General features: G+C 39.5%; 1 protein-coding gene across 5 annotated transcripts in view; it reads left to right on the forward strand.

Moving 5' to 3' along the window:
- hibch (3-hydroxyisobutyryl-CoA hydrolase) overlaps positions 1-27,759 on the forward strand; it is a 119,697-nt gene that overhangs the window by 84,670 nt on the left and 7,268 nt on the right. For 4 of the 5 annotated variants that reach the window (XM_048534306.2, XM_048534305.2, XM_048534307.2 and 1 more), the window contains 5 exons: positions 2,511-2,597; positions 4,988-5,040; positions 12,692-12,773; positions 19,900-20,019; positions 20,557-20,590. In XM_048534306.2, the coding sequence (XP_048390263.1) occupies positions 2,511-2,597; positions 4,988-5,040; positions 12,692-12,773; positions 19,900-20,019; positions 20,557-20,590 (376 nt within the window). Of the gene's footprint in view, positions 1-2,510; positions 2,598-4,987; positions 5,041-12,691; positions 12,774-19,899; positions 20,020-20,556; positions 20,591-22,740; positions 22,910-27,759 lie in introns of all 5 variants that reach the window. The other variant, XR_009445935.1, reaches the window with a different exon arrangement.

The following is a 27,759-nucleotide window of genomic DNA, read 5'->3' on the forward strand; positions in this document are numbered from 1 at the left end:
GCTGTGATTTTACTGGAGGTGGTGCAGTGAAGATTCACCAGGAAGTTGCCTGGAATGGCGCAGTTCAATTGTGGAGGTAGTCTGGATGATCTTGGGTTATTTTCTTTGGAGTGAGGCTAACCTCAACCTTTAAAAAGCACTTGGATGAACATGAAGTGTCATAACATTAAGGGCAATGCGCCTCATGCAAGAAAGTGGTAGTGTATTTTTGGTGTACAGGCTTGATAGGCTGAAAGGCTTCTTCTGTACTGTATGATTCTATCATTCTATGACCTTTCTGTTCACGAAATAGATTCTTCCTATCGACTCTATTGAAGCCCCTCATAGTTTTATAAAGCTGTATTTAATCGCACTTCAGCCACTTTGTTCCAGTCTTTCCTCATAGCTAAAATATTGACCTGATGGCATCTTTATAAGTCCCCTCTTTGAAGTCCTAGTAATAGGAAATGTCCAGTGCTAGCATATCTTTCCTGTAATTTGACGGCCAGGATGGTAGTAATCTACTTGCAAGCTAACAAGAATAAAATTCCTCATTCTGTGCTACATTTAATGAAGAGAAGTGTGCTGCATACCATCTTAACCACCTTTTCTATCAGTCCTGCTACATAAGGGATTTGTGGGCATTCACACCAAGGTTCCTCTGTTTTGCAGTTTTCAGTATTCTGTCACTTATTGCATATCCCTTTGCCCTTTTCACTTTTCCAGGTTGAATTCCACTTGATATTTTTCTGCCCACCAGGCCAGTCTAGCATTTTATTCCTGAAATCCACACCCGTCTTCCTCACTTATAGCCACCGATCCGTTTTTTTGTATCATTTGCAAACTTCTTAATTATGCCACATACATTTAAATCAATATCAGTATATACTACAAAAAACAAGGAACCTAATATTGCACCCTGTAGGACCCCACTGCAAACAAAAGCACCATCAGCCTTTGTACTGCTGAACCAATTTTGGATCGCATAAGCTTTGACTTTTGTAAGTTAATTTGCCAAATGGAATTGTTAAATGTGCTGCCTATTTGACTCGCCTTGTTGTCTCCCCGAAAAGTTAAGTTGTTGGTCGAGATGACGCTTCCTTGACAAATCAATGCTGCCTCTCCTTGGTTAATTCATAACTTTCCAATTTATGATTTATACTGTCATTCAGAATTTTATCTAGTAATTTGCCCGCCAGCAAAGTTTTGGCTTACTAGCCAGATAATCTGATCACTTCTCCAAATTAGTAATAAGTGATTTTTTTATTTTGACTGACGGTTAAGTATTATCCAGGGCACTGAGAACTTCCCTGCTCTTGGAATAGGTACCCTGGTGTTTTACATCCAGCCGAGAAAGTATATTGCGTCTTGGTGTAAATTTTTTTCTGAAAGATGTCGCTTAATGGAGCACTCACTCATTACTGCATGGAAAGGCAGCCTGGATTTAGTCCTCCAGTCCTGGTACTTGATTTGAACTCACAACCTTATGATGCAGTGCTGCTATAATTGAGCCAGAGCTGATGCCTAATTCAGCGATACAAATACAAGCAACTTGCAAATGAAACTTTGCATTAATTTGGTTTCACCCTAAACCTAGGGATACCAATGTAGGTTTTAAATGATTGGTTTCTATGTGGAGAAATTTTTTAGAGAAAGTACCAAGCAGAGATTGTGACTCAAATCAATACGACCTCCTCCCATGAACCTGTAAATAACTAGTTACAAAACAGCATTGGTAAACATTTTAGGAGCTGGTTACTTTTACCTATTCTATTAACCAGGGCATCACATGTAATGTGAAGACTGTTGAAATTACAGACTAAAAATTCAAATTCTGCAAGTTGTAGATAAAGAATTCTCCAAAATATCAAAAATTATTAGTTTTGCAATAGTTTATCAAATTTTCTCCTTCTGTTATTGATGGCATGAGGTAATATACGCTATATTTTCAGTTTTGGAAACTCTGCAGAAGCACGGAATAGCGTGATGAAATGTTTAACCTATCAAAATTGTTTGTATTGCTGTGCTAGGAACATAAATGTTTGCCAAGTCAGAAATGCAAGGAGGAATAAAAGCTTTTAGGCGCATTTTGCATAGACGCGGCAGTGAAGTGTGCTGTATTTATAGAATGAAACATTTTTGCCTAGATTGGTAAAACCTGATTATTCTGACAGGTAGATGTCAATGTCTAAACCATAGAAACTGTAGTAAGCAACAGTTTATTGTTAAGCAGCTATCTACATTTGGTCTAGCTTTTCTGAATTTGTGTAGTTTTAAACCCTTCTTGCCAATAAGTTAAAAACGTTTATTAATACAGCTTTTCCTTTTGTAAGTCAATAAATGGCTGAAAGAGGTCAAATTTGTTGTTAAATGTTTTTCATTCTTCAAATCAAGGCACTGACTAAACAAAAGTACAATAAAAGGCTTTCAATTGTGTTTTGAACCTTGAGCTAGTTTTTAAAACTTTGAGCTATTGTCTGTATTTGATTTTATCATTTTCTTAATTTGATGGTACTCAATTTCTTTTTTAGATCCCAGACCTGGAGAGAGATTTGGTGTCTTTAAAATCACCTTCAAAGGAAGATGTTGCAGATTTGTTAAACTCATACCATTTCAAGGTGCAGTGATCTATACACATAAAAACTTAATATTTGACTTTGCTTGTAGATTTATTTTCATCTCCTGTTTTCTCTCTGAGGGCCATTTTGTGACACTCATTTCCTGTGAACAAGACAGCAAGGTTTTATTCTACTTTTGCCTGTTGCCAATGTCATTCTCAGTGTCCTGCATGGCATAATTTGAGACGTCTGGAGTTGGATTTACCCTCCTGGAATGAGAAATAGGGGCCTGACTGCTTCTGTGTCCTGAAGTCACCCATGGTGATCAAGGATGCACCCTTGATTAAACTCAAGATGAGCTTGACAATCAGGTGGGCTTGTGAAATTATGATGACGCTCGGAGGCTTTCCAGCTTGAAAAGAGTCTGAGGCTGCGTTAGAGGTAATTAAACAAGGAGTTGCCTCCGGTGTTTAAAAATTAAAATGAATCTAGACGCATGTTTATTTTGGAAGTGGCCAGTGGAGGATGGAGTGAAGAAGAACGAGAAACACTTTAGATCCCTGGCTGCTCCTGCACGAAGGCAGACAGTGAGGGCATTAAGACCAGGAAAGCTGACCCCACCCATTCCATTAGGAGGCCACTTCCAGGCATCTGTACTGGCCCACACCTAACTGAAGCAACCTTCTAATTCTAGTGGAAAATTCTCAAATTGTCTTTGGATGTGTAGCAGTTAATGTTTAGATGATCATCTACATTGTTCTCAGCCCATGGCTGGGAGCATTACGATGTCATAAATTGCAAAATAAATCGTTTGAACTGGAACCTTTTGTAGGCCTGATTTAGCCATCCATATGCTGTGTTCAGTTTCTGCAGCAATTTACAAAAAAGTAACGTAAATTGGTCTGACTGAAAAATGCACAAGTTTGCCTTCAACACGGCGGTTTCACCTGATCTGGCAAAGTTTAGGTTATCCCCGTTATATAAGAAACTGGACTCTTGCAGTATTGAATAAGCCCACAGACAGTTATTATAACCAACAAATGTTACATTCCTCAGGGTCAAAAATAAGATTTACAAAACAAAAATTAGTGTGGCTATTAAAAATGAAGAAAACATTAAGTAGCATTTTGTAACAAAAATACTGTAATAAAGCTGTCGTCTTCAAAACATGAAAAGGATTAGAAAAAATAATACACCAGTGGGGAAATCTGAAGCCAGTAATTAATTTCTAATATCAAGGTGTAGACCTGGATGAACACAGCAGCCCAAGCAGCATCAGAGGAGCAGGAAGGCTGTCGTTTCAGGCCTAGACCCTCCTTCAGAAAATACAAATTAATTTGTAATTAATATTTACTATACAACAAATTAATGTAGTATTCTATAATGCATTAATTGGAGTTGGGAGTTTTGGATATAAATCGCAAATAATGCTTAAATGCAAGTAAGAAAGATGTTTGCTATCATTTTTTTGATTTTAAAAAAAGCTAACAACTCCAAACAAAGATAGTGAAAACTGCTGATGCTGGAGTCAGAGGTAACACAGTATGGAGCTGGAGGAACACAGCAGGTCACACAGCATCAGGGGAGCAGGAAAGTTCAAGTTTCGGGTCAGGACCCTTCTTCAGAAAAAAATTATTAATGACTTCCAAATAGTTCTTTTTTCATATATTAGTTGTTCTTTGTGATTTAATAATTGCAGCTGTTCCAGATTTCAACTAAAGCAATTTTCTCCTATTTATTGACCCACACACATTTCAAATAATCTGACTTTGAAGAGTGCAAACATAGTAGGATCTCAGAGAACAGAAGCTGTCTGCTTGTTAGTATGCTAATTGATAGAATAAGATATTGATTAGTCTTTCAGAGTGCCTGATGTCTCCTGCGGGTCTTGATTAAAGTGTATGCATTCTCTGCTAGTCACAGGGTTTGTATCGTAAGCACTATCCTTGTATCAAAGGAATTGGAAAAATGTTTTCACTTGTTAAAAGAATAATTATTGAAGTCAGTTTGTCTCACCACATGACCATGATAATCTGGCAGCAACCCCCCACCCTCTTTCTTTCCCTCTCCCCCCCCCCCCCCCCCCCGCCCCCCCCACAACCAGTGAAATGAACAATATTGTGACATTTGTTTTGATGACAAAGGGAATCATAAAATAGAAATTGTTATGTTACAAATAAAAGTTTGCAAAATATAATGTTTAAGGACAATGGAATACTCATATGACAGACAATAATGGGAAATTCTGGCCTCTCAACTGTGTAAAATGTGTTTAGTTGTTTTCCTATGATTCAGCTTTTCCTAATACTGCTACATTGGGAAGCTGATTCAAAGATCTTTTCATCTCAGATTTTGTTTTCCCTAAAAAATGAACAATGGACTTCAAAGATATGGTAGATTGGGAAAACTGAAGAAGCTGAGACATTAATTTTGCTTTTTCTTTCCAACAGTGCAAAGCTGACCATAAATTTGTCTTGGCAGAGCACATGGACAAGATTAATAGGTAATTTATAATAATGGATGCTAGTCTTCTCTTTGGCTTCAATTGTATACCACTGCTAATGTTTATTACTTATATTATCCTAGGTCTTCAGAGATGTTTTTAAACTTAAATTCAACTTCAGCATATTTACTATGAATGTAATCAGTTATCTGTATGTCATATGAACGTAATTCCAAAGCACTCTACCAAGGTAGTGGTGTTTGGAAAAATGTTAAATTTTAGGGAAAAGTTAGCAGTATTTAAGTTTTGATTTGTGTATCAACATGAACAAAGTTACAGTATTTCTACTTATAATTTAGCATTTTGATTTACGTCTTCTACTGCATTTCAGCATTTCTTCAGGGATAAGGCCAGAAAGAAAAACGATGTTTATTCAATTCAAGTGCAGATAAATGTGAGAATTTTAACAGCAACAATGGCTTTTCTCTTCCTGTTGGTACGGAAGTGCAGTATCTCACAACAAAATTTGATGAGTTGGTTCATTGTACACACTTTTTGATTATTTCCTCTTACCTATGAAATATTGTAGATTTTTCTCTGCCTAATGTTGATGCTTCTTGGTAACTTTTATCCATAAAGTCCCTACAGTGTGGAAACAGGCCCTTCGGCCCAACAAGTCCACACCGACCCTCCAAGCATCCCACCCATACCCATTCCCCAAACTCACCGAACCTACACATCCCTGGACACTGGGCAATTTAGCATGGTCAACCCACCTCGCCTGCACATCTTTGGATTGTGGGAGGAATCTGGAGCTCCCAGAGGAAACCCACGCAGACATGGGGAAAATGTGCAAACTCCACACAGACAGTTGTTTGAGAGGGAATTGAATCCAGGCCCCTGGCGTTGTGAGGCAGCAGTCGTAACCACTGAGTCAGCATGTTGCCCCAACTTCCTAATGAAAGGTGTCCTGTTGTATGGCACGATTTGACAATAGAAGTTTTCAGTCTTCCCTTGAAGGATAAAGCTTTCCAGTAACTCGGAGATCCCTGTAGTAACCTACTTTGAAAACTAGGGTGATCAGTGAAGTAACAAAGCTGTCTTGATCTAATTACAATAAAGGCCCTTTGAAGTGTTCCGCAAAATATCCAGATGAAAAAGTCCTTCGTTAATTCCTGTTCTTGGCTGGAGCAGGTGTGAAGGCATTATATTTGACCTCATTCCATTTAGCAAGGATGGGAAAAATCAGTCAAAGTTCCTTATGGGAAAGGCGAGTTGTTCTTTGCAAAAACCAATGAAGAGTACACTTTATACTCTGAAAGCTCAGAATGTAAGTACCCAACTTTTACAGCTTGACCACCAATCTCACAACTACTCAAAATACTTATAAGTCATTTCTGATTGCAAAGGTATCTGGTTATCATTTTAAAATTACATGTAATGCTGAATTTACTGTTTGACTTTAAGATAAATCTGCCCAATTTAAAAACAGTGTGAAGCCGATTGTAAGGATCCTCGACATATTAGTTCAACGTTTAAGCTTTGAGCAAATATGTTTAATCCATGCCTGTTCGCAATATTGTGGATAACATGCTGACCTTTTATTGACTGCTTATTTTGAATAATGCTCGTAGTCATCGCTATTCACACTGATCCTTGATTGCATGCAGTGGCTCAAAATTGAACTTGCTAACAACACTTAAAGCCAGCCTGGCCTGCTTAACAGGGAGATGCATTGAGTCTGGAGGAGGCGCTGTCAGTTGGCCAGGAAGTGAATCTAATCTGGAAAGCAGTGAAGAATGAAATAATATGGAAGAGCGCAGGATCCAAGGTTTTCAGATGCTGCACTGGAAACCTTGTTGGTGCACCTGGAAAGTAGGAGAATATCTTCTGTCTGGGAGGCTATGCACATGCTCAAAAGGCAATACAAGGACGTGGGCAGAGAAATTAATGCTATGGGTCAAGCCCCAAGCACATAGATGATAAACTGCGACAAACTGAGTGACCTCACATGACCAGTCAGAACCAGAGTATGCATTTTCAAAACACGCATGCTAAAAACTATCGGTAACCTCAGCTACGAAACTGCCTACTCCTCAAATCACTCAAATCAATGAAGTAACTAAAATCGGAGATGTCACATGCCCAACATCTTACGCACTTTTATCATATGCTATATTTCACTGAGCATTGTTGCACGTTTTACTTCCATATCCAACAGATTTTATATACTGCCAAATATTCAACCATAACAGCTACATCAGCCAAGCTGATAGCACCTCATTCACTGGCATACTTGCCTGTCTCTTATATGGCTAGCTGGTATGCAACTAGGAGGAGCAAACCGAGGGAGCACACCAGAGGTGGACAGGCATACCGCATTTTCTAAACCTCATGGAGGATATGGCACTGGCACTTATTGGGATTTCATAACTTAAGCAGAGAGGCTGTAACTATTTGGGCTGATATCCTCATATCTGATCCTGCTCCTCTATTTCCCTTCCCTTTTGTGTCTCACTGTCTGCAACTAATGTATGTGTGCACTGTTATAATTCCCTGCCCTCTCCCTATCCCACAACCTTTTCATATATCTAAGATATACTGACTGGCCAGGCAGCAGTGGAACATCAAGAAGACATCTTCATTTGATCTCTTGCTCTTGGCCAACAGCTTAAATATGGACACTGTGCATATCTTAGAAGACAGTTTATAAGTAGGATCTACAGGAAGCTCCTTGACTAAAGTGGGGTGTAGTGATTGAGGGTTTTGTGGTGGGGAGAATCAGCTGGAAGTTGTAAGTATAACATAGATTGTTCTAGTCTTCTACCACAGAGAATTCTGATGAGCGCTTTGGTGCAGCCTATAGAATAACAATCACTTCAATTTGTATAATACCTTGAACATAGTAAGATGTCATAAAACACATCACAGAAGCTTTACAAAATAAAATATGGTACTGAACCATGTGAAGCCTTATTGGGGATAGATGATCAGAACATTGATCAAAGTAGGTTTTGAGGAGTGTCTTTAAGCATTCTTTGACAGGGAATTCTAGAGTTTTGGACCAAGGCAACTGAAGCACAGCTGCCAGTCATGAAGCAAGAGACCAGGATTCGATAAGTGTATATACCTTGGAGGATTGTGGGACTGGAGGAACTTAACATGATGGGGAGGAACAAAATTATGGAGGAATTTGACAGTAAAGATGAACATTTTAAAATTGTGGAGTTGCTTCACCGCAAGCTAAATTAAGTCTGTGAAGATATGGATGATAAGTAAACAAGACTTAGAGAACGAGACTTTGTGAAGAGTGGGGCATAAGTAGTAAAGCTTTTGATGGTGTTGAATTTATGGAGGATGGATTGCAGAAGGCTGGACAGGAATGCTTTGAAGTAGTTAAGTTGAGAAATAATAAAGATATTGATAAAGTTTGAGCAGGCCAGCAAAGTAAGGTATTTGTGGAATCAGGCAATAGCACCAAAATGGAAATAAGCAGTTTTTGTGGTATTTTGGATATGTGATTGGAAGCTCACTTTAGGATGAAATATGAAACAAAGGTTGCAAATGACATTGTACCGCTCAGACAATTGGAGTGAGAGGGATGAAGTTTGTGGTGGGATCAAAGGCAGTGGCTTCAGTCTTCCCAATATTTAATTTGGAGGATTTTCTGCTCATCAGAACTGGATATGGGCAAGTAGTCTGATAATTTAGAGATAGCGGAGTGTTGGGAAACGAAGTAATGAGCTAGAGTACACTGATTGGGATGTGTATAAAGCGGCATGGTCCATTCGGAGGTCTGCAAAAAGGCTCCATATCAAGGAAGGAGAAGCAGTTCTTAATCAACTTGACATAAGATTGTTCACTGAACTTGGGAGTCCACTCTTCTCATCAGGAAAATGGCGGCAAACTCCATTTGCACACGTGTGGATCCAACCATGACGCAGTATCTAATAGCTGGTAGCCAGGGCTGTCTGCTAATGGCCGTGAACCTATACACCGTACAATAGACCACCTAAAATTTTAACACCCACTCAAACAAATAGTCCAGCACTCTCCAGAGGGTCTAGGCAGTGGAATCAAACTGCCCCAAGAACATTAGGAGTATGAATTGGGCTTTTGGCCTGTTAGGGCCCACTGCATCATTCAGTAACACAATGAGAGATTGGATTATGGCCTTAACTCCACTTATTTTCCTATCCTCTATTCCCAGATCAGAAATGAGTGTATCCAGCCTTGACCATACTCAATGACCCAGCCTCCACAGCTCAATGGAGCACACAATTCTAAAGGTTCACCACCTTCTCAAGAAAATAAATTACTCCTCATTTCCATCTTAAATGGGAGACTTCTTATTTTGAAACTGTGTGCCTATATCTAGTTTCTACCACAAGATTTCAAGCCATTTTGAAATCTTGTGTTTCATTAAGGCCACCTTGTATTCTTTTAATCGCCAATGATTATAGACACAATCTGTTCAACTTTTCCTCAACACAGTCCCCTCATCCCAGAGATATAATGAACTTTCACTGAACAGCTATCAAGGTAAATATATTCCTTAATTTTGCCCCTACACACTCTTCTATTTACATCACAGTAGAAGACACAAAAGGCACTGTGAAGTTAGATGAAAACTACTTGTTTAAAGCTACTGCCACGTTCCATTATTAATTCCTCAGGTTCATTCTCCAAGAGACTACATGCTGCAGTGTGTCTCTGTTTTAAATAATATTTTGCATTTCTACTCTTTGCACCAAACTGAACAACCTCACGCTTTCCTACATTGTATGCTGTAGCCACATTTTCACCCACTGACATAACCTATGTTTCTTTACAGGCTCTCTGGGTGGAATTTAATGCCCTCATCTGCAACATGTTTGCATGCAGGGGCATTGAATTGAATGGGTTGGTGCTGTGTGGTGTCACTGCAGCCTTACCACCTCTGCTGTGATTAAGTTGAGGCAACAGACCTTTGAAAGGCTGCATCTCTTCACTACTGGTATTCAATAAATGGCAATAGGGTAGTCACATGCTTGGAGACCCAAGTCCTCATGTTTCAGCCCTTAATTCAATGAATTCTGCAGATAAACTTTCTCTTCTATGTACATAAGTATGCTTTTCATGTCTTCTACTATAAAAGCAGATGCAAAATACTTGTTAAAAGCTACTTCCATTTTTTTATTTTCCATTATTAATTCCCCAGTTTCATTCTCCAAGAGACTACACTGATTTATGTACTCTCTTTTTATATACCTGTATAAGCTTTTGCTGTCTGTTTTCAGATTTTCACCAGTTTGTTCATTTAAATCACAAGAACAAAAAGGAACATTTAAAAAGTGACTTTCAGAAAAGGAAGCTAGTATTTCAGCCACTTTATTGGAGCTGAAAGCTACTGTGATCTTTTTAAGAGGGCAGGAGTGGAGATCCAGAGTTGACCTAGACATTGATGGATAATGAGCATCAGAGTTCATGTTTTGGGTCCGGTGACCCTTCCTCAGAACTCTGGACCTGAAACATTCACGCTGTTTTTTCCTGCACAGATGCAGCCAGACCTGCTGAGCTTTTCTAGCAACTTTGTTTTTGTCCCTGATTTACAGCATCCGCAGTTCTTTAAATTTTTAATGAACATCAGAGATTGGTTGCAGACAAACTACATGTGAGAGGACAGGCATATAACAGCAGACCTCTTGTTATCCTCTTGTTATAGCTACAAGCAGCAAGCAGGTGATTACTGTTATTCTAATAGCCTATCTTTAGAGTCATCCTTTGTTAATTTCTAAATTTTTCCCAATATATTGCCCTATTACTAATCTTTGCAGTATTGTAACTTGTTACCATAGCTACCATAAACTGTCTTCATTAGCCACCCAAGATGCAACTTTCTCATTAGAATATACCATTGTTGAATGATGAAATATCTTCCCCAATATCTATCACTGCTTTTTTTACCATCTTAATTTTAACGAGCTACCTTTGATTTGTCATGTCAGTAATCTGCTGTCTCTTTTTTTCATGTGGTTGTATCTATTCTCATGTGGCAGCATGTTTTGTTGATCACATGCTGCACACTGTATGTCTGTTGTGTACTGGAGCCATCAACCATGTTGTCAATGGGATCATCCAGTAGGCACCTTTTAATTTCTGCAGTGTTGGCTTGCAAGTAATTGTCACAGTGGACTGCTGCAGAATGAAAACATCATATCTGATACCAGGATACTGAGCACTATTCTGCGCGACTTATTGCTTGTGAACATATTTTGGAACCCTGCACCATGGAGAAGCCTGCATTCATAGAAAATATGGGTAGTCGCTCTGCATGTTTGTCTCTGGCAGGTAGCATTAATTGTAGTTAATTTTCGTAGAAGAGACAGCCTTAGCAATCTTCCTCTTGTAATGCTGGATGGCAAACCAAAAGCTGTTGCAGATATCTGTGGTTACAATCTGGGAGTAACCAAGCATATTAAAAGTTCATGACCACAGTCACTAATAAAGGGATCCTTATCCAGTTCTGAAGTTCCAGATACAGCTGAAGAAGAGGCAGATTTCAGTCCTTCACTAGAGCTCAGATAATAATGTTATTTCCTGACATGCTCCACTGGTGTGGCCACTTCTTAATAGCTCTCAATCTTCTTTCTCACTTTTAGTTCCTTGTGCAACTTGATTCATTCTCCAAATCGTAATGTAATCCAAGGGGGAATGTCTGTGAGTATGCTCATGAGAGAGCAGCTATTTCGTTGAGAAGCATGTAGTTGGCAAGCAATTCCTACAGCACCTGCCACACTACTCTGCTAGACCATTGCAGCCTGAAACAACTACAACAAGCATCAAACATTTGTAGAACAACAGCAATAGCCCAAAAAAAGCAAGTAACTTGTAAGCAGTTGATGAACCCTTTTATTATTGGAGATGAATGGTCCTTCGTGCTGCTTAGTGTGTTTAGCTGAGCGAAGTTAAAAGAAGGCCTGGTTGCATGCCCAGTTCAAAAATGGCATCAAATTATGTTGCATACTGATTGACATCATGTTCTGCCCGCTCCGCATACTTTAGTGAGCATTCACTGTATGTGTTTTTTGCAGGTATTATTTTTGAGCTCTGACGTCATTCCCAGCACCCAAAAAATAGGATTTTAACGCAATTTCTTACCCTTTGTCATTAAACATTTGTAAATTGCTTAATTTTGAATTCATTTTCAGAAATACTTTTCCTTCTGCTATCAAAAAGTGCTCATAAATAATTAGTTCTAGATGTTATTTAAGTGCCACACTTCTGTTCCCCACAACTTGCTGATGCAGTTTTTGAGATGTTTCCTAATTTAGTGAAGAAGTACTCAGTTGTTGTAATTAGTCATGTGGTAATAGGGCGTTATAGTTTCTCGAGATTATCTACAGTAACCGCTAAAACTTTGGATATCAAAACAACTCTATTATAGCATTTTTCAGGTCATTGACCGATTCCAGTATGACGTTTTATCTGAGATAATAAAATGTGAGGCTGGATGAACACAGCAGGCCAAGCAGCATCTCAGGAGCACAAAAGCTGACGTTTCGGGCCTAGACCCTTCATCAGAGGGTCTAGGCCCGAAACGTCAGCTTTTGTGCTCCTGAGATGCTGCTTGGCCTGCTGTGTTCATCCAGCCTCACATTTTATTATCTTGGAATCTCCAGCATCTGCAGTTCCCATTATCTCTGACGTTTTATCTGCATATGTTTTACAGACTTTTTGAAACCAACAGTGTTGAAGAAATACTAGAAAATCTGCAGGAAGACAGTAGTCCATTTGCAGTTCAGAGTTTGAAGGTATGGTACTTTAGATGAAAAATTGACAGAATTTGAACATTGCATGCTGTTAGCAAAAGCCATTGATGCATATCAATCCTCTTGTAATTTATAACTAATATTGAGCTATAAAGCATTTAATCAGATGGCCTGCTGTTACAGTGGACAGCCTTCTGGAGATAAGCAATCATTAATGGATAGGAACCTATAGTATCCCATAATTGTTTCATTGCGTATTGTGAATTTAAAATATAAGAAGCATTACTGATTTTGTGGAGAATTCAAAATTCATCTTTTCTTTTTAATAACTTAGTTACCCAAGTTCAGATAAATCGTAGGTACAGGGGAAAGCCATTCAGCCAATCAACCTGCTCCACCCTTCAATTAATCATAATTGATCATCTGCTCCAACATCATTTTTCCTTGCTAGCTCTATATCTCTTGCTGCCATTAGTCTCCAGAAATCTACCAACTTCTGTTTTGAACACTCTCTCAATGATTGAGTTTCCATAGCCCTCTTGGGTAGAGAATTCCAAAGATTCACTACCTTTGACTTAAGAAATTCCTCCTCATCTCAGTCTTAAATGGCCTGCCCCTTATACTGAGATCATGTCCCTGTTCGAGTTTAGGTATTGATGTGATGACTGAATGACTGTATATCCTTGCTTTGGTCATGGTTCCTCCAATTCATGTTAGACTTGGAGAAGTACTGATTGAACAATTTGCTTTTCTGCAGCACATTTAATGTTGTAAAATGTTCCCAGTTAATTACTTGAGAGAAAGTGGGAGGAAATTTTACAAACTTCAGTGATAGTTTGATGATTTGCAGGGGCAAGCCCAATTGACTAAATACCACTGCTGGAAAATTTTCCTTTTTAAAATACTTCTGAAGAGCAGTCAACAATTGTTATGAGAGCAAATATGGCAGCTTGTGCACAGTGAGGTTTCATAGATAGTAAATAATTAAAGACTTGATAAATCTGTTTTTGATACATAATGAAAGGCACATTGTTGCTCACTGTTTTTCTTTGAATAATGCAATATGATCTTTTACGTCTAACTGCCTAACAAGATGAAGCTTTGCTTGCATGTTCCATCCGAACGACAGTACTTATAACCATCAATGCAGACTGAATTTGATGCTGATATGTTGGCATGTACTAAACCTCATAGTCGAGCTTGAACTTTCTGATTGACTCTGACTCAAGTGAAAGCGATACAATATGAGCTGAACTGGCTCTGGTAGATAATGTAAAAATATTAACATATTCTTTGAATTCATTCTGTTTTCTTTAGTGGTAATGCAATGTTTTTGGTAGCACAATTTAGTCTGGGTTAAGAAACAAACATAGAGAGCGGTGGCAAACCAGCATATCTGGCAGCAACTGTGGAGCGAGAAACAGATTTAAAATTTAAAATCTAGTATAAGGCTTCTTCAGAATGAGTATAGAATAAGATTGGGACGTAAAAATAAACTTATTCCTACTTGACTGTTACCGTAGAAAATGCAACTGAAAAACACAGGGCAGTAATTAGTATTGGTTCTGTAAGTCAATGTTTTGCAATATTTTTGTTTTGAAGAAATTTGGTGAGCCTGCTTTGGAAGTAAATATACCTGACTCTGCGAGACAGCTTTTTTTAAAGCATGATGGAAGTGATACCACTGAAAGGATTAGATTAATGACATTTCTCATACCTCCATTAGCAGCTGGACCAAATGTGTATCTGCTGCCATCAGATTTTGGTACAAGTATATATCACCTTCCATCTATCCTATGCACTGTGAAGAAATTCCTTTGCCACGTAGATAATCTTTGGACCAGTTCCACTACAACATAACATAATCTGCCTGATCTGCTGCCAAAATAACATTCTTATTTGATGAATCCAATTGCACTGCCAGAAGCAATGGGTTGAATTAGCACTGTGATGCAACATCTTCAGTAACTGGATCCACTCTTAATTGGTGCATGTGTGCTGTCTTTCAACAAATGGTGGATTATCGTAAATACAAGGATCTTAATGATGTTCTTAGAATTTTACATATTGGTTGTTAACATTTACCAGCACTGTGCAGTAAATAATGGCACCGCTAATGCACAATTCCATATGTTTGTGACCAAACCAGCCTTCACTAAAATTATGTTCTGCCAGGTCCCTAACCCCATATTATAGGTATACGATTTTTTTTTTAAAGATAATGAGAAAAAAGTACTGACACTTGCATTCAAAAATATTCAATTATCAAATGATTCTAACCAGCATACTATAGTGACTGTTGTCCTGGTCTAGCAACTAGAGTAGTCGTTAGTTGGTAAAAACTGAAAGAACTGCTGTAAATCAGAAACAAAAACAGAAATTGCTGGAAAAGCTTAGGAGGTCTGGCAGCATTTGTGGAGAGAAATCAGAAGTAATGTTTTGGGTCAAGTGACCCTTCCTCAGAATGGTTTTCCTTTTGTTGTTGTAGTTTTTTGCAGGATTCACGGAATTTGGGTTTCACTGGGTAGGCCAGCATTTATTGCCCATCCAAGAGGGTAGTTAGCCACATTGCTGTGGGTCTGGAGTCACGTGTAGGCGAGACCAGGAAAGCTTAGCAGTTTCCTTCGGTAAAGGACGTTAGTGAGCCAGATGGATTATGACAATCGACAATGGATTATTAATTCCAATTTTGTTATTAAAATTGAATTTAAATTTCTCCATCTACTGTGGCAGGATTCAAACCCAGGTCCCTGGACCATTATCCAGGTGTCTGAATTAATAATCCAGTTGTAATACCACTAGGCCATCACCTAGTGAACACCAATGTTCACTAGTTAATATGTTTTCACCAATTGTAAAACTAAATCTGATTTTGTCTAATGATTTATCAGTTGGCACTGGAAAAAGTAACCATGAGGATGTTGGATTATTGTAAAAACCCAACAGGTTCATTGATGTTCTTTGTGGAAAAGAATCTTCTAACCATAGTTGGTCAGACCAATATGTAATTTTAATTTCACTTAACGCCTCTCCTCTTCCATTGCCCCCCTCAAAAAAGACATCAGTTTGTGGAAGTTATGGATAGATAAGGAAAATGATCTGGTCAATATTTCTGAGACTCAATGTTGCATTTAAGCCTCTTCTCTACAGCTGTGTTCTAGTTGGATGTGGTGACCTTTCTGAAATAGATATCGTGTCATTGTTCAGACATATAGAGTCACAAACAGTAATTCTATGTAATCAACAAGCAAGCTGCCATTTCCATTTCTCTGGTCAGTGTAGCTTCCTGTTACAAGAAGGCTACAGTAGAACAAAAGCCAACAGCAACTAAGATTTAATGTGGCACAATATCCCAAGGCACTTTACAGGACATTGTCAAATAAAATTTGACACCAGGCCATATAAGGAGATATTAGAGCTAATGACAAAGAGAGCACAGTTTTAGGGAGCATCTCAAAGACAGAAAAAGAGCCTTTTTTTTAGGGGGTTAGTAGTGGGGGAGCGAGATGGCATTCTAGAGCATATGGCCTCAGTAAGTAAAAGTCGAGTTGATAATGATGCAGCAATTAAAGGTGCACAGAGGGACACAGAGACCAAAATTGGAAGAGTACTGATAACTTCCTCCAGCCTTGTCACCTTCCAAACTATCAAAATAAGAAAGAATAAGACCACATAGGGTTTTGAAAACCTGCCAAAACTAATGTCCAGATCCACAAACGTGCTTGGGGATTTAATCCCTTTACAAATTTACTGATGATAGTAATTCAGGTGCTGCATATGTAAACAACTTCTGTAATGCTGACAGCAACACACACGTATTACAAAAATGGAAAAAATGCCATTGAAGTAATTATTTGGTGTGGTTTGACCTTTAACTGGAACGTTAACAGACAATCTTTGCTTGAGAATAATAGCCCACTCTGTTCCACTGCAAAACATGCAAAATTGCTTTTTAATCCTTATGACCAAATCTCAGCATCGTTGGATAGGCCAACTTTTGTGTCTGATCCCTAAATACACTCTGGAAAGTTCTTGTAGGCCACTTTTTGAACCCTGTCCATGAGGTGTAGGTACATCTAGATTACAGTTACAAAGGGGCTTTCAAGATTTTGACCCAACAACAATGAAGGAGTGGCAATTATAATTCAAAGTTAACATGGCATGGGTTGGAGGGAAAATTGGAGACAGAGATATTTCCTTGTGTCTGCTGCTCTTTCCTTCTAGATGGTAGAGGATGGGGTTTTGGAAGGGGCTATTAAAGCATCCTTGCTAAATTCCCGTATTGCAGCTTGTAGATAGTACACACTGCTACTGTTGTACATCAGTGATGGGAGGATTCAGTGCTTGGTGGTTGGTGTGCCAATCAAACAGCATATTTAGCCTTGGATTGTGTCAAGCTTTTTGAATGTTGCTGGACATCCAGGAAACTGGAGTGCATTGCATCATGATCCTGAATCGTGCCTTGTTGATTTTGGACAGACTTTGGAATTCATTCGATGAGTTACAGAATCTTGAGTGACTGATCTGCTCTTGTAGTCATAGGATTTGTATCCTGATCCAATTCAGTTTCTGGCCAATAGCAACATTCAGGATATTGATAGTGGGAGATTTCCGTGATGTTCATGCCAATAAATGCCAGAGTGAAATTTTCTGTTGTGAAGACAACATTGCTCAGAACTTGTGTTATTGAGCAAATGTTATTTCCCACTCACCAACCCAAGCCTACATATTGCCCAGGTGTTGCTGCACAGGGAGTCAGATTGATTCAGTACCTAAGTACTTGCAAAGATGATGAACTTTGTGAAATCATCAACAAACATCCGCACTTCTGACCTTATGGAGGCAAGGTTGTTGCTAAAGATGACTGGGCTGAGATGTCACCCTGAGCAATTCCTCCAGCAATATCTTAGAGCTGAGATGATTGACCAACAACCATACCACCCACTTTTTGCATGTTATGACTCCAACCAATGGTTTCCCCAATTTCCATTGAAATCAGTTTTGTTCAGGCTCCTTGAAACCTCCTTCATTTGAATGCTGCTTGGACGTCAGAGGCTGTCACGTTAACCTTGGCTCTTTAGTTCAGCTGTCTTATCATGTTTAGACCAAGGCTATAATGAGGGCAGGAGCCATGTAACTGTGGGGAACCCCAACTAAGTGTCTGTTAGCACATAATTGCTGTGTATTTGCTGCTTAATAGCAGTGTCAATAACAATTTTTGATCATTGCTGATGGTTGAGTGTAGACTGGTTTGGCAGTAATTGTCCAGCTTGCATTTGCTCTGATTTTAATGACATGGCATGCCCAGGCAATTTTTGACACTGTCAATTAAATACCAGTGTTGTAGTTCTACTAGAACAGCTTAGCAAGTGACGTGATTAGTTCTGCAGCACATATCTTCAGTAGAAATGCTGGAATGTTTTCAGAACCCTCTTGCAGCGCCTTCAACCATTTCTTGACGTCACATAAGTTGGTTGAAACTGACATCAGGTGTTAATTAATTGAAGGTTCTTTGCTTGTATATGATCTGATGCTGCGAAACTTTGTTGGTGCAGAGTTACTGTTGATGACTTCTAGGGCAGTTGTCTTCCACTTGAATGCTACTATGCCACCACCTCTGCTCTGCCCCAAATGCAGGACAGACCCAGGGATGGTGAAGATAGTTTCTCAGAAATTGATTGTCAGTTGCAACACAGTGAATATGACTAAGTCAGACTGTAGATCAGTCTGGGGGACAACTTTCCCAATTTTGCCACGATATTAGTAAATTGTGTTTATTAATACGATTTGCAAGGTCAACAGGGCTGGGTGTGCCATTGTTTTTTCCAGTGTTTAGGGCATTGTGGAATCATCTGTCTGGTTTCATTCCTTTTTACCTTTGCAGCAGATTGGTTCAATTGTGTGTCCTACTAAACCATTTCATGGGGACCACATTGTTGTACATCTGATTGCACATGTAGGCTAGATCTTGGTGAGGGCATCCCTGAGAGACATTACTTAATTAGTTTTGACTGCAGTTTCAAGGTTGCCATTACTGGAACTAGCTATTTAATTCTCAATTCATTAATTAATAGAATTTAAATTCCACCAGCTGCCATGGTAGGATTTGAACCTGCATTGGCAGAGCATTAGCCTGGACCTCTGCATTGCAAGCCTTCACCTCCTTCCTACTACCTCATAATAAATTGAGGTTGCTCGTGGATAAGTAATCTCTCCTTTCTTAGGATCTGCAATGTAATTTGGTTCAGTTGCACACCTAATTGGTCTGTGGTTAAGTGAAAACAGAAGGGTGGAGGTAGGTGTTGTAATTATAATTGACCTCAACAGCCCTGGTCAAGAATAGGATCAAATTTGATTAGTTGTTCTGTAGTGTCTCCCAAATGAACTGGGCACACTTAATAATGATAATTGACATTAGACTGCTAATACTTGTTAACCAGCCTTGTACACAGCTTTTAAAGTCCTTGTGAATATTTGGAGCTTTGTTGCGGATGAGGTTGTTGACTTGCTCTCCGAGCTGGCTGGTTATTGTACAGTCGTTTTGTCACCATGCTAGAGTGGCCTCCAATCGTGCAATGTTGTTCTATTCCGTTTTGGAGTTTGCACTGTCTGGCCTGTTAAGTTGGGTTGTCATTTCTGGTTCTGTTCTGCATGGGTTTGCACATGGGGTCTAAATCCACACGTTTGTTAATTGTGTTATGGTTTTCAATTAACAAAAATGTGGAATTAGACCCCATGTGCAAACCCATGCAGAACAGAACCAGAAATGACACTACTCACCATAACAGACCGGTCAGTATAAATTCCAAGTGGAGTAGAACAACATTGCTTCACCGAAGGCTGCACTGATGTTGTTACCTAGCATGGTGATGAAATGTCTGTGCGATAACTAGCTGGCTCGGCAAGCAAGCCAGCATGCTTATACACAGCTTGTATCACAATGAGTAGTTAGGATGAGTGAGTTTGGTTCCATAGGTGCTCATAGTCATCCAGTATTTCATCTTTTTTCAGTATCCTGAATGAAGTATGACATAAGAAAATCTTGTGCTAAAATGTATTTGGCTTTACAATCTTTGCCTTAGTCATTTTCTCAAAAAAGAAGGTTGCAGATGCAATAATCATCTTTCAAGAGACCCCTTTATTTCATGCATTTTAATTTATTGTATAGACACTGAAGAAAATGTCTCCCACGTCCATGAAGATTACTTTTCAACAGCTTCGAGAGGGAGCCACAAAGAATCTGGCAGAAGTTTTAGTTATGGAGTACAGACTTAGCCAATCTTGTATGGTAAGGTCATGTCAAAGATGCAAACAGGACTTTTTGTTAAAAGACAATTAAGCAACAAAATTATTGTGTTTTTTGCATGATACTGCAAGTAGCTGCTATATGCTGATAAATTGTATTATTAAGCGCTGGAGGTAGAATCTGTTTAATTGCAACTGAGCCTAGAAGCATTTAGTTCTTTAGTATTACAATAAATGGAAATAAGACATCTTCATAGGAAACAAAACAACCTGTAACATAGATATGTAACCAAGACTCCATGTGCATTCTTTATAAAGTATAATACTTAAGCATTAATTTGCAGGCAATTTTTTCTGGTATTTGAGATATTAATGATGGCCTGAAAGTTAAGTTATGTGATATTAGAATGAGACATAGGTTGACTTAATGCCATGGGTATTTATCACATTGACATTAACTGTTCCCTCAGACATTTATTAGAATGTAAGCTTTGGGTGCTTTCATATAATCATCAAATGCTTTTACATATAATTTGAAAGATTATTACACTCTTCATACTTTGCAATTTATCCCTTTCAGAGAGGTCATGATTTTTATGAAGGTGTGCGTGCAGGTAAGCTTACTATCCGTGTTCAGGTATTTTCATTCATTATACTCCCAGCTTTTCAAAAATAAGTTGACTCTGTAGCTAAGCAAGGTCTGTCTTGATAGCTGAACAGAACACGGGCTGTTAGCTATTTATTAGATGAGATAAATCAGTGAGACCTCAGACTTGATCACAGCTCCCTAGAAACTCGGCTGCCAGACTTAGAGCGTCACAACTGCTCTCCGTTCTCTGATTTAAGAAGTTGGGAGAAAAAGCAGGTGTATTTATGGAGCATCTTTCACGATGACAGAAAACTTCAAAGCACTTTCCAGCTAATGAATACGTTTGAGGTGCAGTCACCATTGAAATGTAAGAAATGGGGCAGCCAATCTGTACATAATGAATCCCCACAAGCAGTATTGTGATAATAATCAGATAATCCAGTTTTGCAATGTTGGTTGAGGAATGAATGTTGGCCACAAAATCAAGGACAGTTCCCTGCTCCTCTTCAAAGTAGCACCATTGGATTTGCTGTGTTCATCTGAGAGAGATCAGGTGGGCCTCAGTTTTATGTCTTGCCCAAAAGATGGCACTTTTCACAGCACAGCATTAGTATGACAGTTTTCATTGTTGTGCTCAATGTTCAAATTCTGGAGTCAGAACCCTCAACCTTCTGACTTAATAAGACTGCAACTAATGGAATCACAGCTGAGACTAAGAGTAAGGGGTAAAGATCAACAAGTACTTGCACTCCTGATTGCTGATCAGATATGCCTTTTGAGATACAGAAGGATTGGTTCACCAATAAACATGAAATATGCCAAATTTTTCAGTCAAAACATTGGCCACTTAGGAAAAATGTGGCTGAGCATTTAGATCTCAAAAGGCTTTATATGTTTACAAAGACAATTTCTATATAAACCAGTTTGGAGCACATTGATTGGAAGCTCTAAATGACTAATCATATTCCCTTTTTTTATTTGCTCACCTTCCCTGTGTAATTTTTTTATTTGTTTATAGAATACTGTGAACATCATTAGCCAGACAAGCATTTATTTCACATCCCTAATTGCTTTGAAAAAGCTGAACTCCCTTCTTGAACCACTCCAGTCCGTGTGGTGTCACAGTACCCATTGTGCTGTCTGGAGGGGCATTCCTGGATTCAGACCTGGTGACAGTGAAGGAATGGTGAAATTGTTCCAATTCGGGATGAAAGTTGGCATGACCTAGAGGGGTCTTGGTTGCAGGTGATCCTGTTCACATGCGTCTGCTGCCCTTGCCCTTCTAGGTGGTAAAAGTCACACATTTGGGAAGTGCCATTGGTGGAACCTTGTTGAGTTACTTCAGTGCATCATTTAGACACTCCATGCTGCTGCTACTGTTTATTGATGGTGAAGGGAATAAGTGCTCAAGGTAGTGATAGTGTTGCCAATCAAGTGGACTATTTTATCGTGAATGCTGTCAAGCTTCTTGAGTGTTGTTGGAGCTGCATTCAGCCATGTGTGGAGAATATTCCGTCGTATTCTGTCTTATGTTTTATGGATAGTGAAAAGACACTGGGGAGTCAGGAGGTACGTTACCTGCATCAGGATTGTGTGTTGCAAATGTTATTTGCCATTTGTCAGTCCAAGTTGGTGGGGCAGGTCTTGCTGCATATGAACAAAAGTGATTGAGTATCAGCCTTAGCAATATTGAACATTGTACAATCATCCCCACTTCTGACCTTATGATGGAGAGTAGGTCATATTTATCAAGGAATTGTCCATTGGATTTGTGTAATACCCATGTAACTAATCATGCAGTGCAAATTGTGGCACAATAACAAAGAAAAATTTGAGGAATTTTGAATTTCAAAATTGATTGTATTGCCTAGGAATTTGTGATCCAATCATTTATAGCATTTACTGACCTTTAAATAATACTCTTTTGTATCTAATATTGTGTAAATTATATCTTTCGAGTCTCTTCAATTTGTGTTCCTTTTAAGATTCAGACTGAAACAACTGGGTAGTTGAGAAATGAAACTCTGGGCATTAAATCAAAAACCAATTGATAACATTACTCAAATCTGAGTCATTTTCCAAAAATAATCTGACTGGTAAACCCTGGAGTTTTCTTTCATTAGGCAACATTTGTTCTTATAAACTTTATTATCTCGTATTTCCATATATTTACAGCTGTAATCGCCAACACTGCAAGTTTATTTCACCAATCAGATGTCATTCAGATGCGATATGATGAAAGAGTGAAATTCTGCTCTATTCATAGTACATGACAGTCCAGAACACAATAGATTAGGAGTGGTATTGTGTTGAGGAGATTTCCTTTCAATCATAAATTGAAAAGGTGGGTGTAATGGCAAGAAAATCTCATCAAATGGTTTGAATTATCTGACAAATCACTTGAATAGTCTAAGTAAGTAATTTCTTTTTAAACCCTGAACATTAGTTGTTGTTCTTTTAACTCCCAACTGTTACGTTCAGTCACACAGATAGTGGCCAAACCTAGATTTTCCTGGAAAAATAACAGCACTTTAATGATGTGCATCATTATTAACGTTCATATCGGCTGTCAGATTCAAACATTCAAAAATATGCCATGAGTTCTTAAACTCCAGAACATTTTGGGCAATATTAGAACATAACTAGGAGCAGACAACTCGGCCTCTTGAGCCTGCTTCATTACTTAATACAATCATGGCTGACCTCATCTCAGCCTTAACTGTATTTTCCTGACCAGTGTCCATAAAGCTTCAATGTGGGCCACTACTCTACATGTTTAGTTTGTTTCCGGGATATCAATGCTGCTGGCTAGTTGAGCATTTATTACCATTTGCTAAGAACTAAGTGAAGAAATTGGTGCTGAGCTGCCTCCTTGAATTTCTGCAGACCTGGGTGTGTAGGTGCATGCACAGCAGTGGTTGGAAGGGAGTTCCAGGGTTTTGACCTAATTATATTGAAGGAACGGTGATAAAATTCTCAGTAAGGGTAGTGTGAGGCACAGAGAAGAGCTTGCAATTGCAGATATTTGCACGTACTTGTTTCTCTTGTGCTTCTAGGTGGTAATGGTTACAGATTTAGAAGGTACTGTTGAAGGAGTCTGGATTCCTTATTGCATAGTACTCTATGCTGTCACGGTGCATCGGTGGTGAAGGACTGTAGGTTGAAGGTGGTGGATGAGGTGCCGGTCAAGCAGACTTTGGTGTCAGGAATGGTGTGGAGTCCTATTTGACCTGAAGACATGTATTTTTGGAGTTGCATTCATCCAGACAAATGGAATGCATTTCACCACAGTCTTGGCTTCTACCTTTGTAGGTGGTAGGCAAACACCAGGCACTCAGCACCTAAGTTACTTGCCACAGAATTCACAGCCTCAGACAGTATTTATATGATTGGGCCAGTTCAAATCCTGGCCATTAGAAACCTCCAGAATCTTGTTAGTGGGGGAATTTGCCATGATAATGCTATGGAATGTCAATGCGAGATGGTTTCATGCATGAATGTGGGCACCAGGATTTTGACCTAATGACATTGTAAATTCTGCGTGTATTTTCAAATTAGGATGATGAGTGTCTTCGAAGGGATCTTGCAGAATGGTTGTGTTCCCACGTAGAGGCTGTCCTTGATCACATTAATGGTAATGGCTGTGAGCTTGGAAGTTGTTGACTAAGGAGAGTTGGTGAATTTCTGAAGCCTCACACTGCACCTAATAAACATTGATAGTGAATGAAATTCTTTCGTCCTGGATATTGTCAAAGCTTCTGAAGTGTTGTCGGTGTTGTACTCATCCAGGCAAGCATGGATATCCCATTATACTCCTTAGTTGAGCTTTATAGATGGTGAACAAACTTTAAGTGGTCAAGTCGTGTGTTACTTTCTGCAGGATTCCCAGTCTCTGACCTGCGCTGTATCCAGGGCATTTATATGGCTAGTCCAGTCAGTTTCTGGTCAATGGAAACCCCCAGGATATGAATGAAGGGAAATTGAGTGATGGTAATGCCATTGAATGCCAAGGGGTAATGATTAGATTCCCTCTTGTTGGATAAAGTCATTGCTCAGAATTTCGTGGCATCAACGTTACTTTCCATTTGTCAACCCAAACCTGGCTATTGTCCAGATCTTGCTGTATTTGGACATGGACTGCTTCAGTATCTGAGGAGTCTTAAGTGGTTTTGAGTGTTGTGCAAACATCAGTGAAATCCCCACTTCTGACCTTATCATGGAAGAGTGGTAATAGATGAAGCAGCAGAAGTTAGTTGGGCCAAAGACTCTCTTCTAAGGAAGAGAAAAAGTCTAAACTTCAACAACAATATCCATCTTCATTTGTGCTAGGCATTAATCCATCCACAGAAAATTTTCCTTGATTTCCATTGACTCCAGTTCTGCTAGGGTGACTTGATATCATATTTGGTCAAGTGCTGCCTTGTCAAGTATAATCATTCAGATCTCAACTCTGGCTTTTGCTGTTTTGACCTTGTTTAGACTAGGGCTGTTATGAGGTCAGGATCTGAGTGACTCTGACAGAACACCAACTGCGTGTCAGTCAGCAGGTTACTGCTAGTTTATGCCACTTGTCAGTACTGTTGACAATCCTTTAGAACATAGAACATAGAACAGTACAGCACAGAACAGGCCCTTCAGCCCACAATGTTGTGCCGACCATTGATCCTCATGTATGCACCCTCAAATTTCTGTGACCATATACATGTCCAGCAGTCTCTTAAATGACCCCAATGACCTTGCTTCCACAACTACTGCTGGCAACGCATTCCATGCTCTCACAACTCTCTGCGTAAAGAACCTGCCTCTGACATCCCCTCTATACTTTCCACCAACCAGCTTAAAACTATGACCCCTCGTGCTAGCCATTTCTGCCCTGGGAAATAGTCTCTGGCTATCAACTCTATCTATGCCTCTCATTATCTTGTATACCTCAATTAGGTCCCCTCTCCTCCTCCTTTTCTCCAATGAAAAGAGACCGAGCTCAGTCAACCTCTCTTCATAAGATAAGCCCTCCAGTCCAGGCAGCATCCTGGTAAACCTCCTCTGAACCCTCTCCAAAGCATCCACATCTTTCCTATAATAGGGCGCCCAGAACTGGACGCAGTATTCCAAGTGCGGTCTAACCAAAGTTTTATAGAGCTGCAACAAGATCTCACGACTCTTAAACTCAATCCCCCTGTTAATGAAAGCCAAAACACCATATGCTTTCTTAACAACCCTGTCCACTTGGGTGGCCATTTTAAGGGATCTATGTATCTGCACACCAAGATCCCTCTGTTCCTCCACGCTGCCAAAAATCCTATCCTTAATCCTGTACTCAGCTTTCAAATTCGACCTTCCAAAATGCATCACCTCGCATTTATCCAGGTTGAACTCCATCTGCCACCTCTCAGCCCATCTCTGCATCCTGTCAATGTCCCGGTGCAGCCTACAACAGCCCTCTACACTGTCAACGACACCTCCGACCTTTGTGTCGTCTGCAAACTTGCTGACCCATCCTTCAATCCCCTCATCCAAGTCATGATATTCAGTTTTCTGATGATCAAGAATAGACTGGAAGAGGTGGATTGAACTTTTGTAGTATTTTGTGGATAGGGCATATCAAGACATTTTTAAAACTTTGCCACTTGAATACCTATGCTGTAGTTGTATTGAAGCAGCTTGACTAGAGACGTAGCTCGTTCTGGAGTGCAAGGTCATGAGTAGTACTGCCAGAATGTTGTCATGGCTGATAGTGTTTGCAGTATCCAGTGCCTTCAGCCATTTCTTTGATATCAGGTTTATGCATTTGTATTTACATGCATTTGGAAAAGCAAGGAATGATTAGGGATCGTTAGCATGACTGCGTGCGTGAGAAATCCTGTCTCACTAACTTAATTGAATTTTTTTGAAGAGGGTACAACGAAGATTGATGAAGGCAGAGCGGTAGACATCTATATGGACTTCAACAGGGCTTTCCGTGTGGTAGATCGGTTAGTGACACTAGATCACATGGGATCCAGGGACAGCTTGCCATTTGGAAACAAAATTAGCTTGAAGGCAGGAGACAGAGGGTGGTGGTGGAGGGTTGGTTTTCAAACTGGAGGCCTGTGACCAGTGGTGCACCATATGACTCAGTGTTGTGCCCAGTCTTTACATCATTTGAATAAATGATTTGGATGTAAATAAAGGAGGTAAAGCTATTAAGTTTGCAGATGACACCAAAATAGGTGGTGTCATGGACAGTGAAGATTATCTCCTATTACAATGGGACATGATCAGACGCATTACTAGTTTCAAGGAGTGGCAGATGGTTTTCAAGTTAAGTAAATGTAAGGCATTGCACTTTGGTAAGGTAAACCAGGGTAGGACTTATACAATTAGTGGTAGAGCCTGGAGATTGTTGGCGAACAAAAATACCTAGGGGTACAGGTGCATAGTTCTTTGACAATGGATTTGCAGGTAGACAGGATGGTGAAGAGGTTTGGCATACCTGTCTTCATTAGTCATAACTTTGAGTACAGAAGTTGGGATATCATGTTGTGGCTGTATGGGACGTTGGTGAGGCCACTTTTGCAATGCTACATTCAGTTCTGGTCACCTTTCTAAAGGAAGAATGTTATTATCTTGAGAGGGTGTGGAAATAATTTACAAGGATGTTGCCGGGACTGGAGGGTTTGAGCAATAGGAGAATGCTGAATGGGCTGGGGCTTTTTTCCAAGGAGCATTGGAAGCTGTGGGGTGACCTTATAGATAAAATCGTGAGGGACATGGATAGGGGAGGCACTGGCCTCTCAGTATTATCAATGGACTTTTAATCCAGAAACCCAGATAATATTCTGCGGACCTGAGTTCAAATCTTGCCATAGCAGATGGTGGAATTTGAATTGAATAAATATCTGGAATTAAGAATCTAATGATGACCAAAAATCCATTGCAGATTGTCGGGGAAAAACCCATCTTGTTCATGAATGTCCTTTAGGGAATGAAACTGCCAACCTTATCTGGTCTGGCCTACATGTGAATCCAGACCCACAGCAACATGGTTGACTCTTATCTGCCAGATGGGCAATAAATGCTGCCTGGCCAGTGACACCCTCATCCTGTGAATGAATAAAGAGAAAAAAATAGTTAAGGTCTTTTTCCTAGAGTGAAGAAGTCCAAAACTACAGAGCATACGTTTAATGTGAGAGGGGAAATATTTAAAAAGGAATA

Source organism: Stegostoma tigrinum, chromosome 7, assembly GCF_030684315.1.
Source record: "Stegostoma tigrinum isolate sSteTig4 chromosome 7, sSteTig4.hap1, whole genome shotgun sequence".
Classification (NCBI taxonomy): Eukaryota; Metazoa; Chordata; class Chondrichthyes; order Orectolobiformes; family Stegostomatidae; genus Stegostoma; species Stegostoma tigrinum.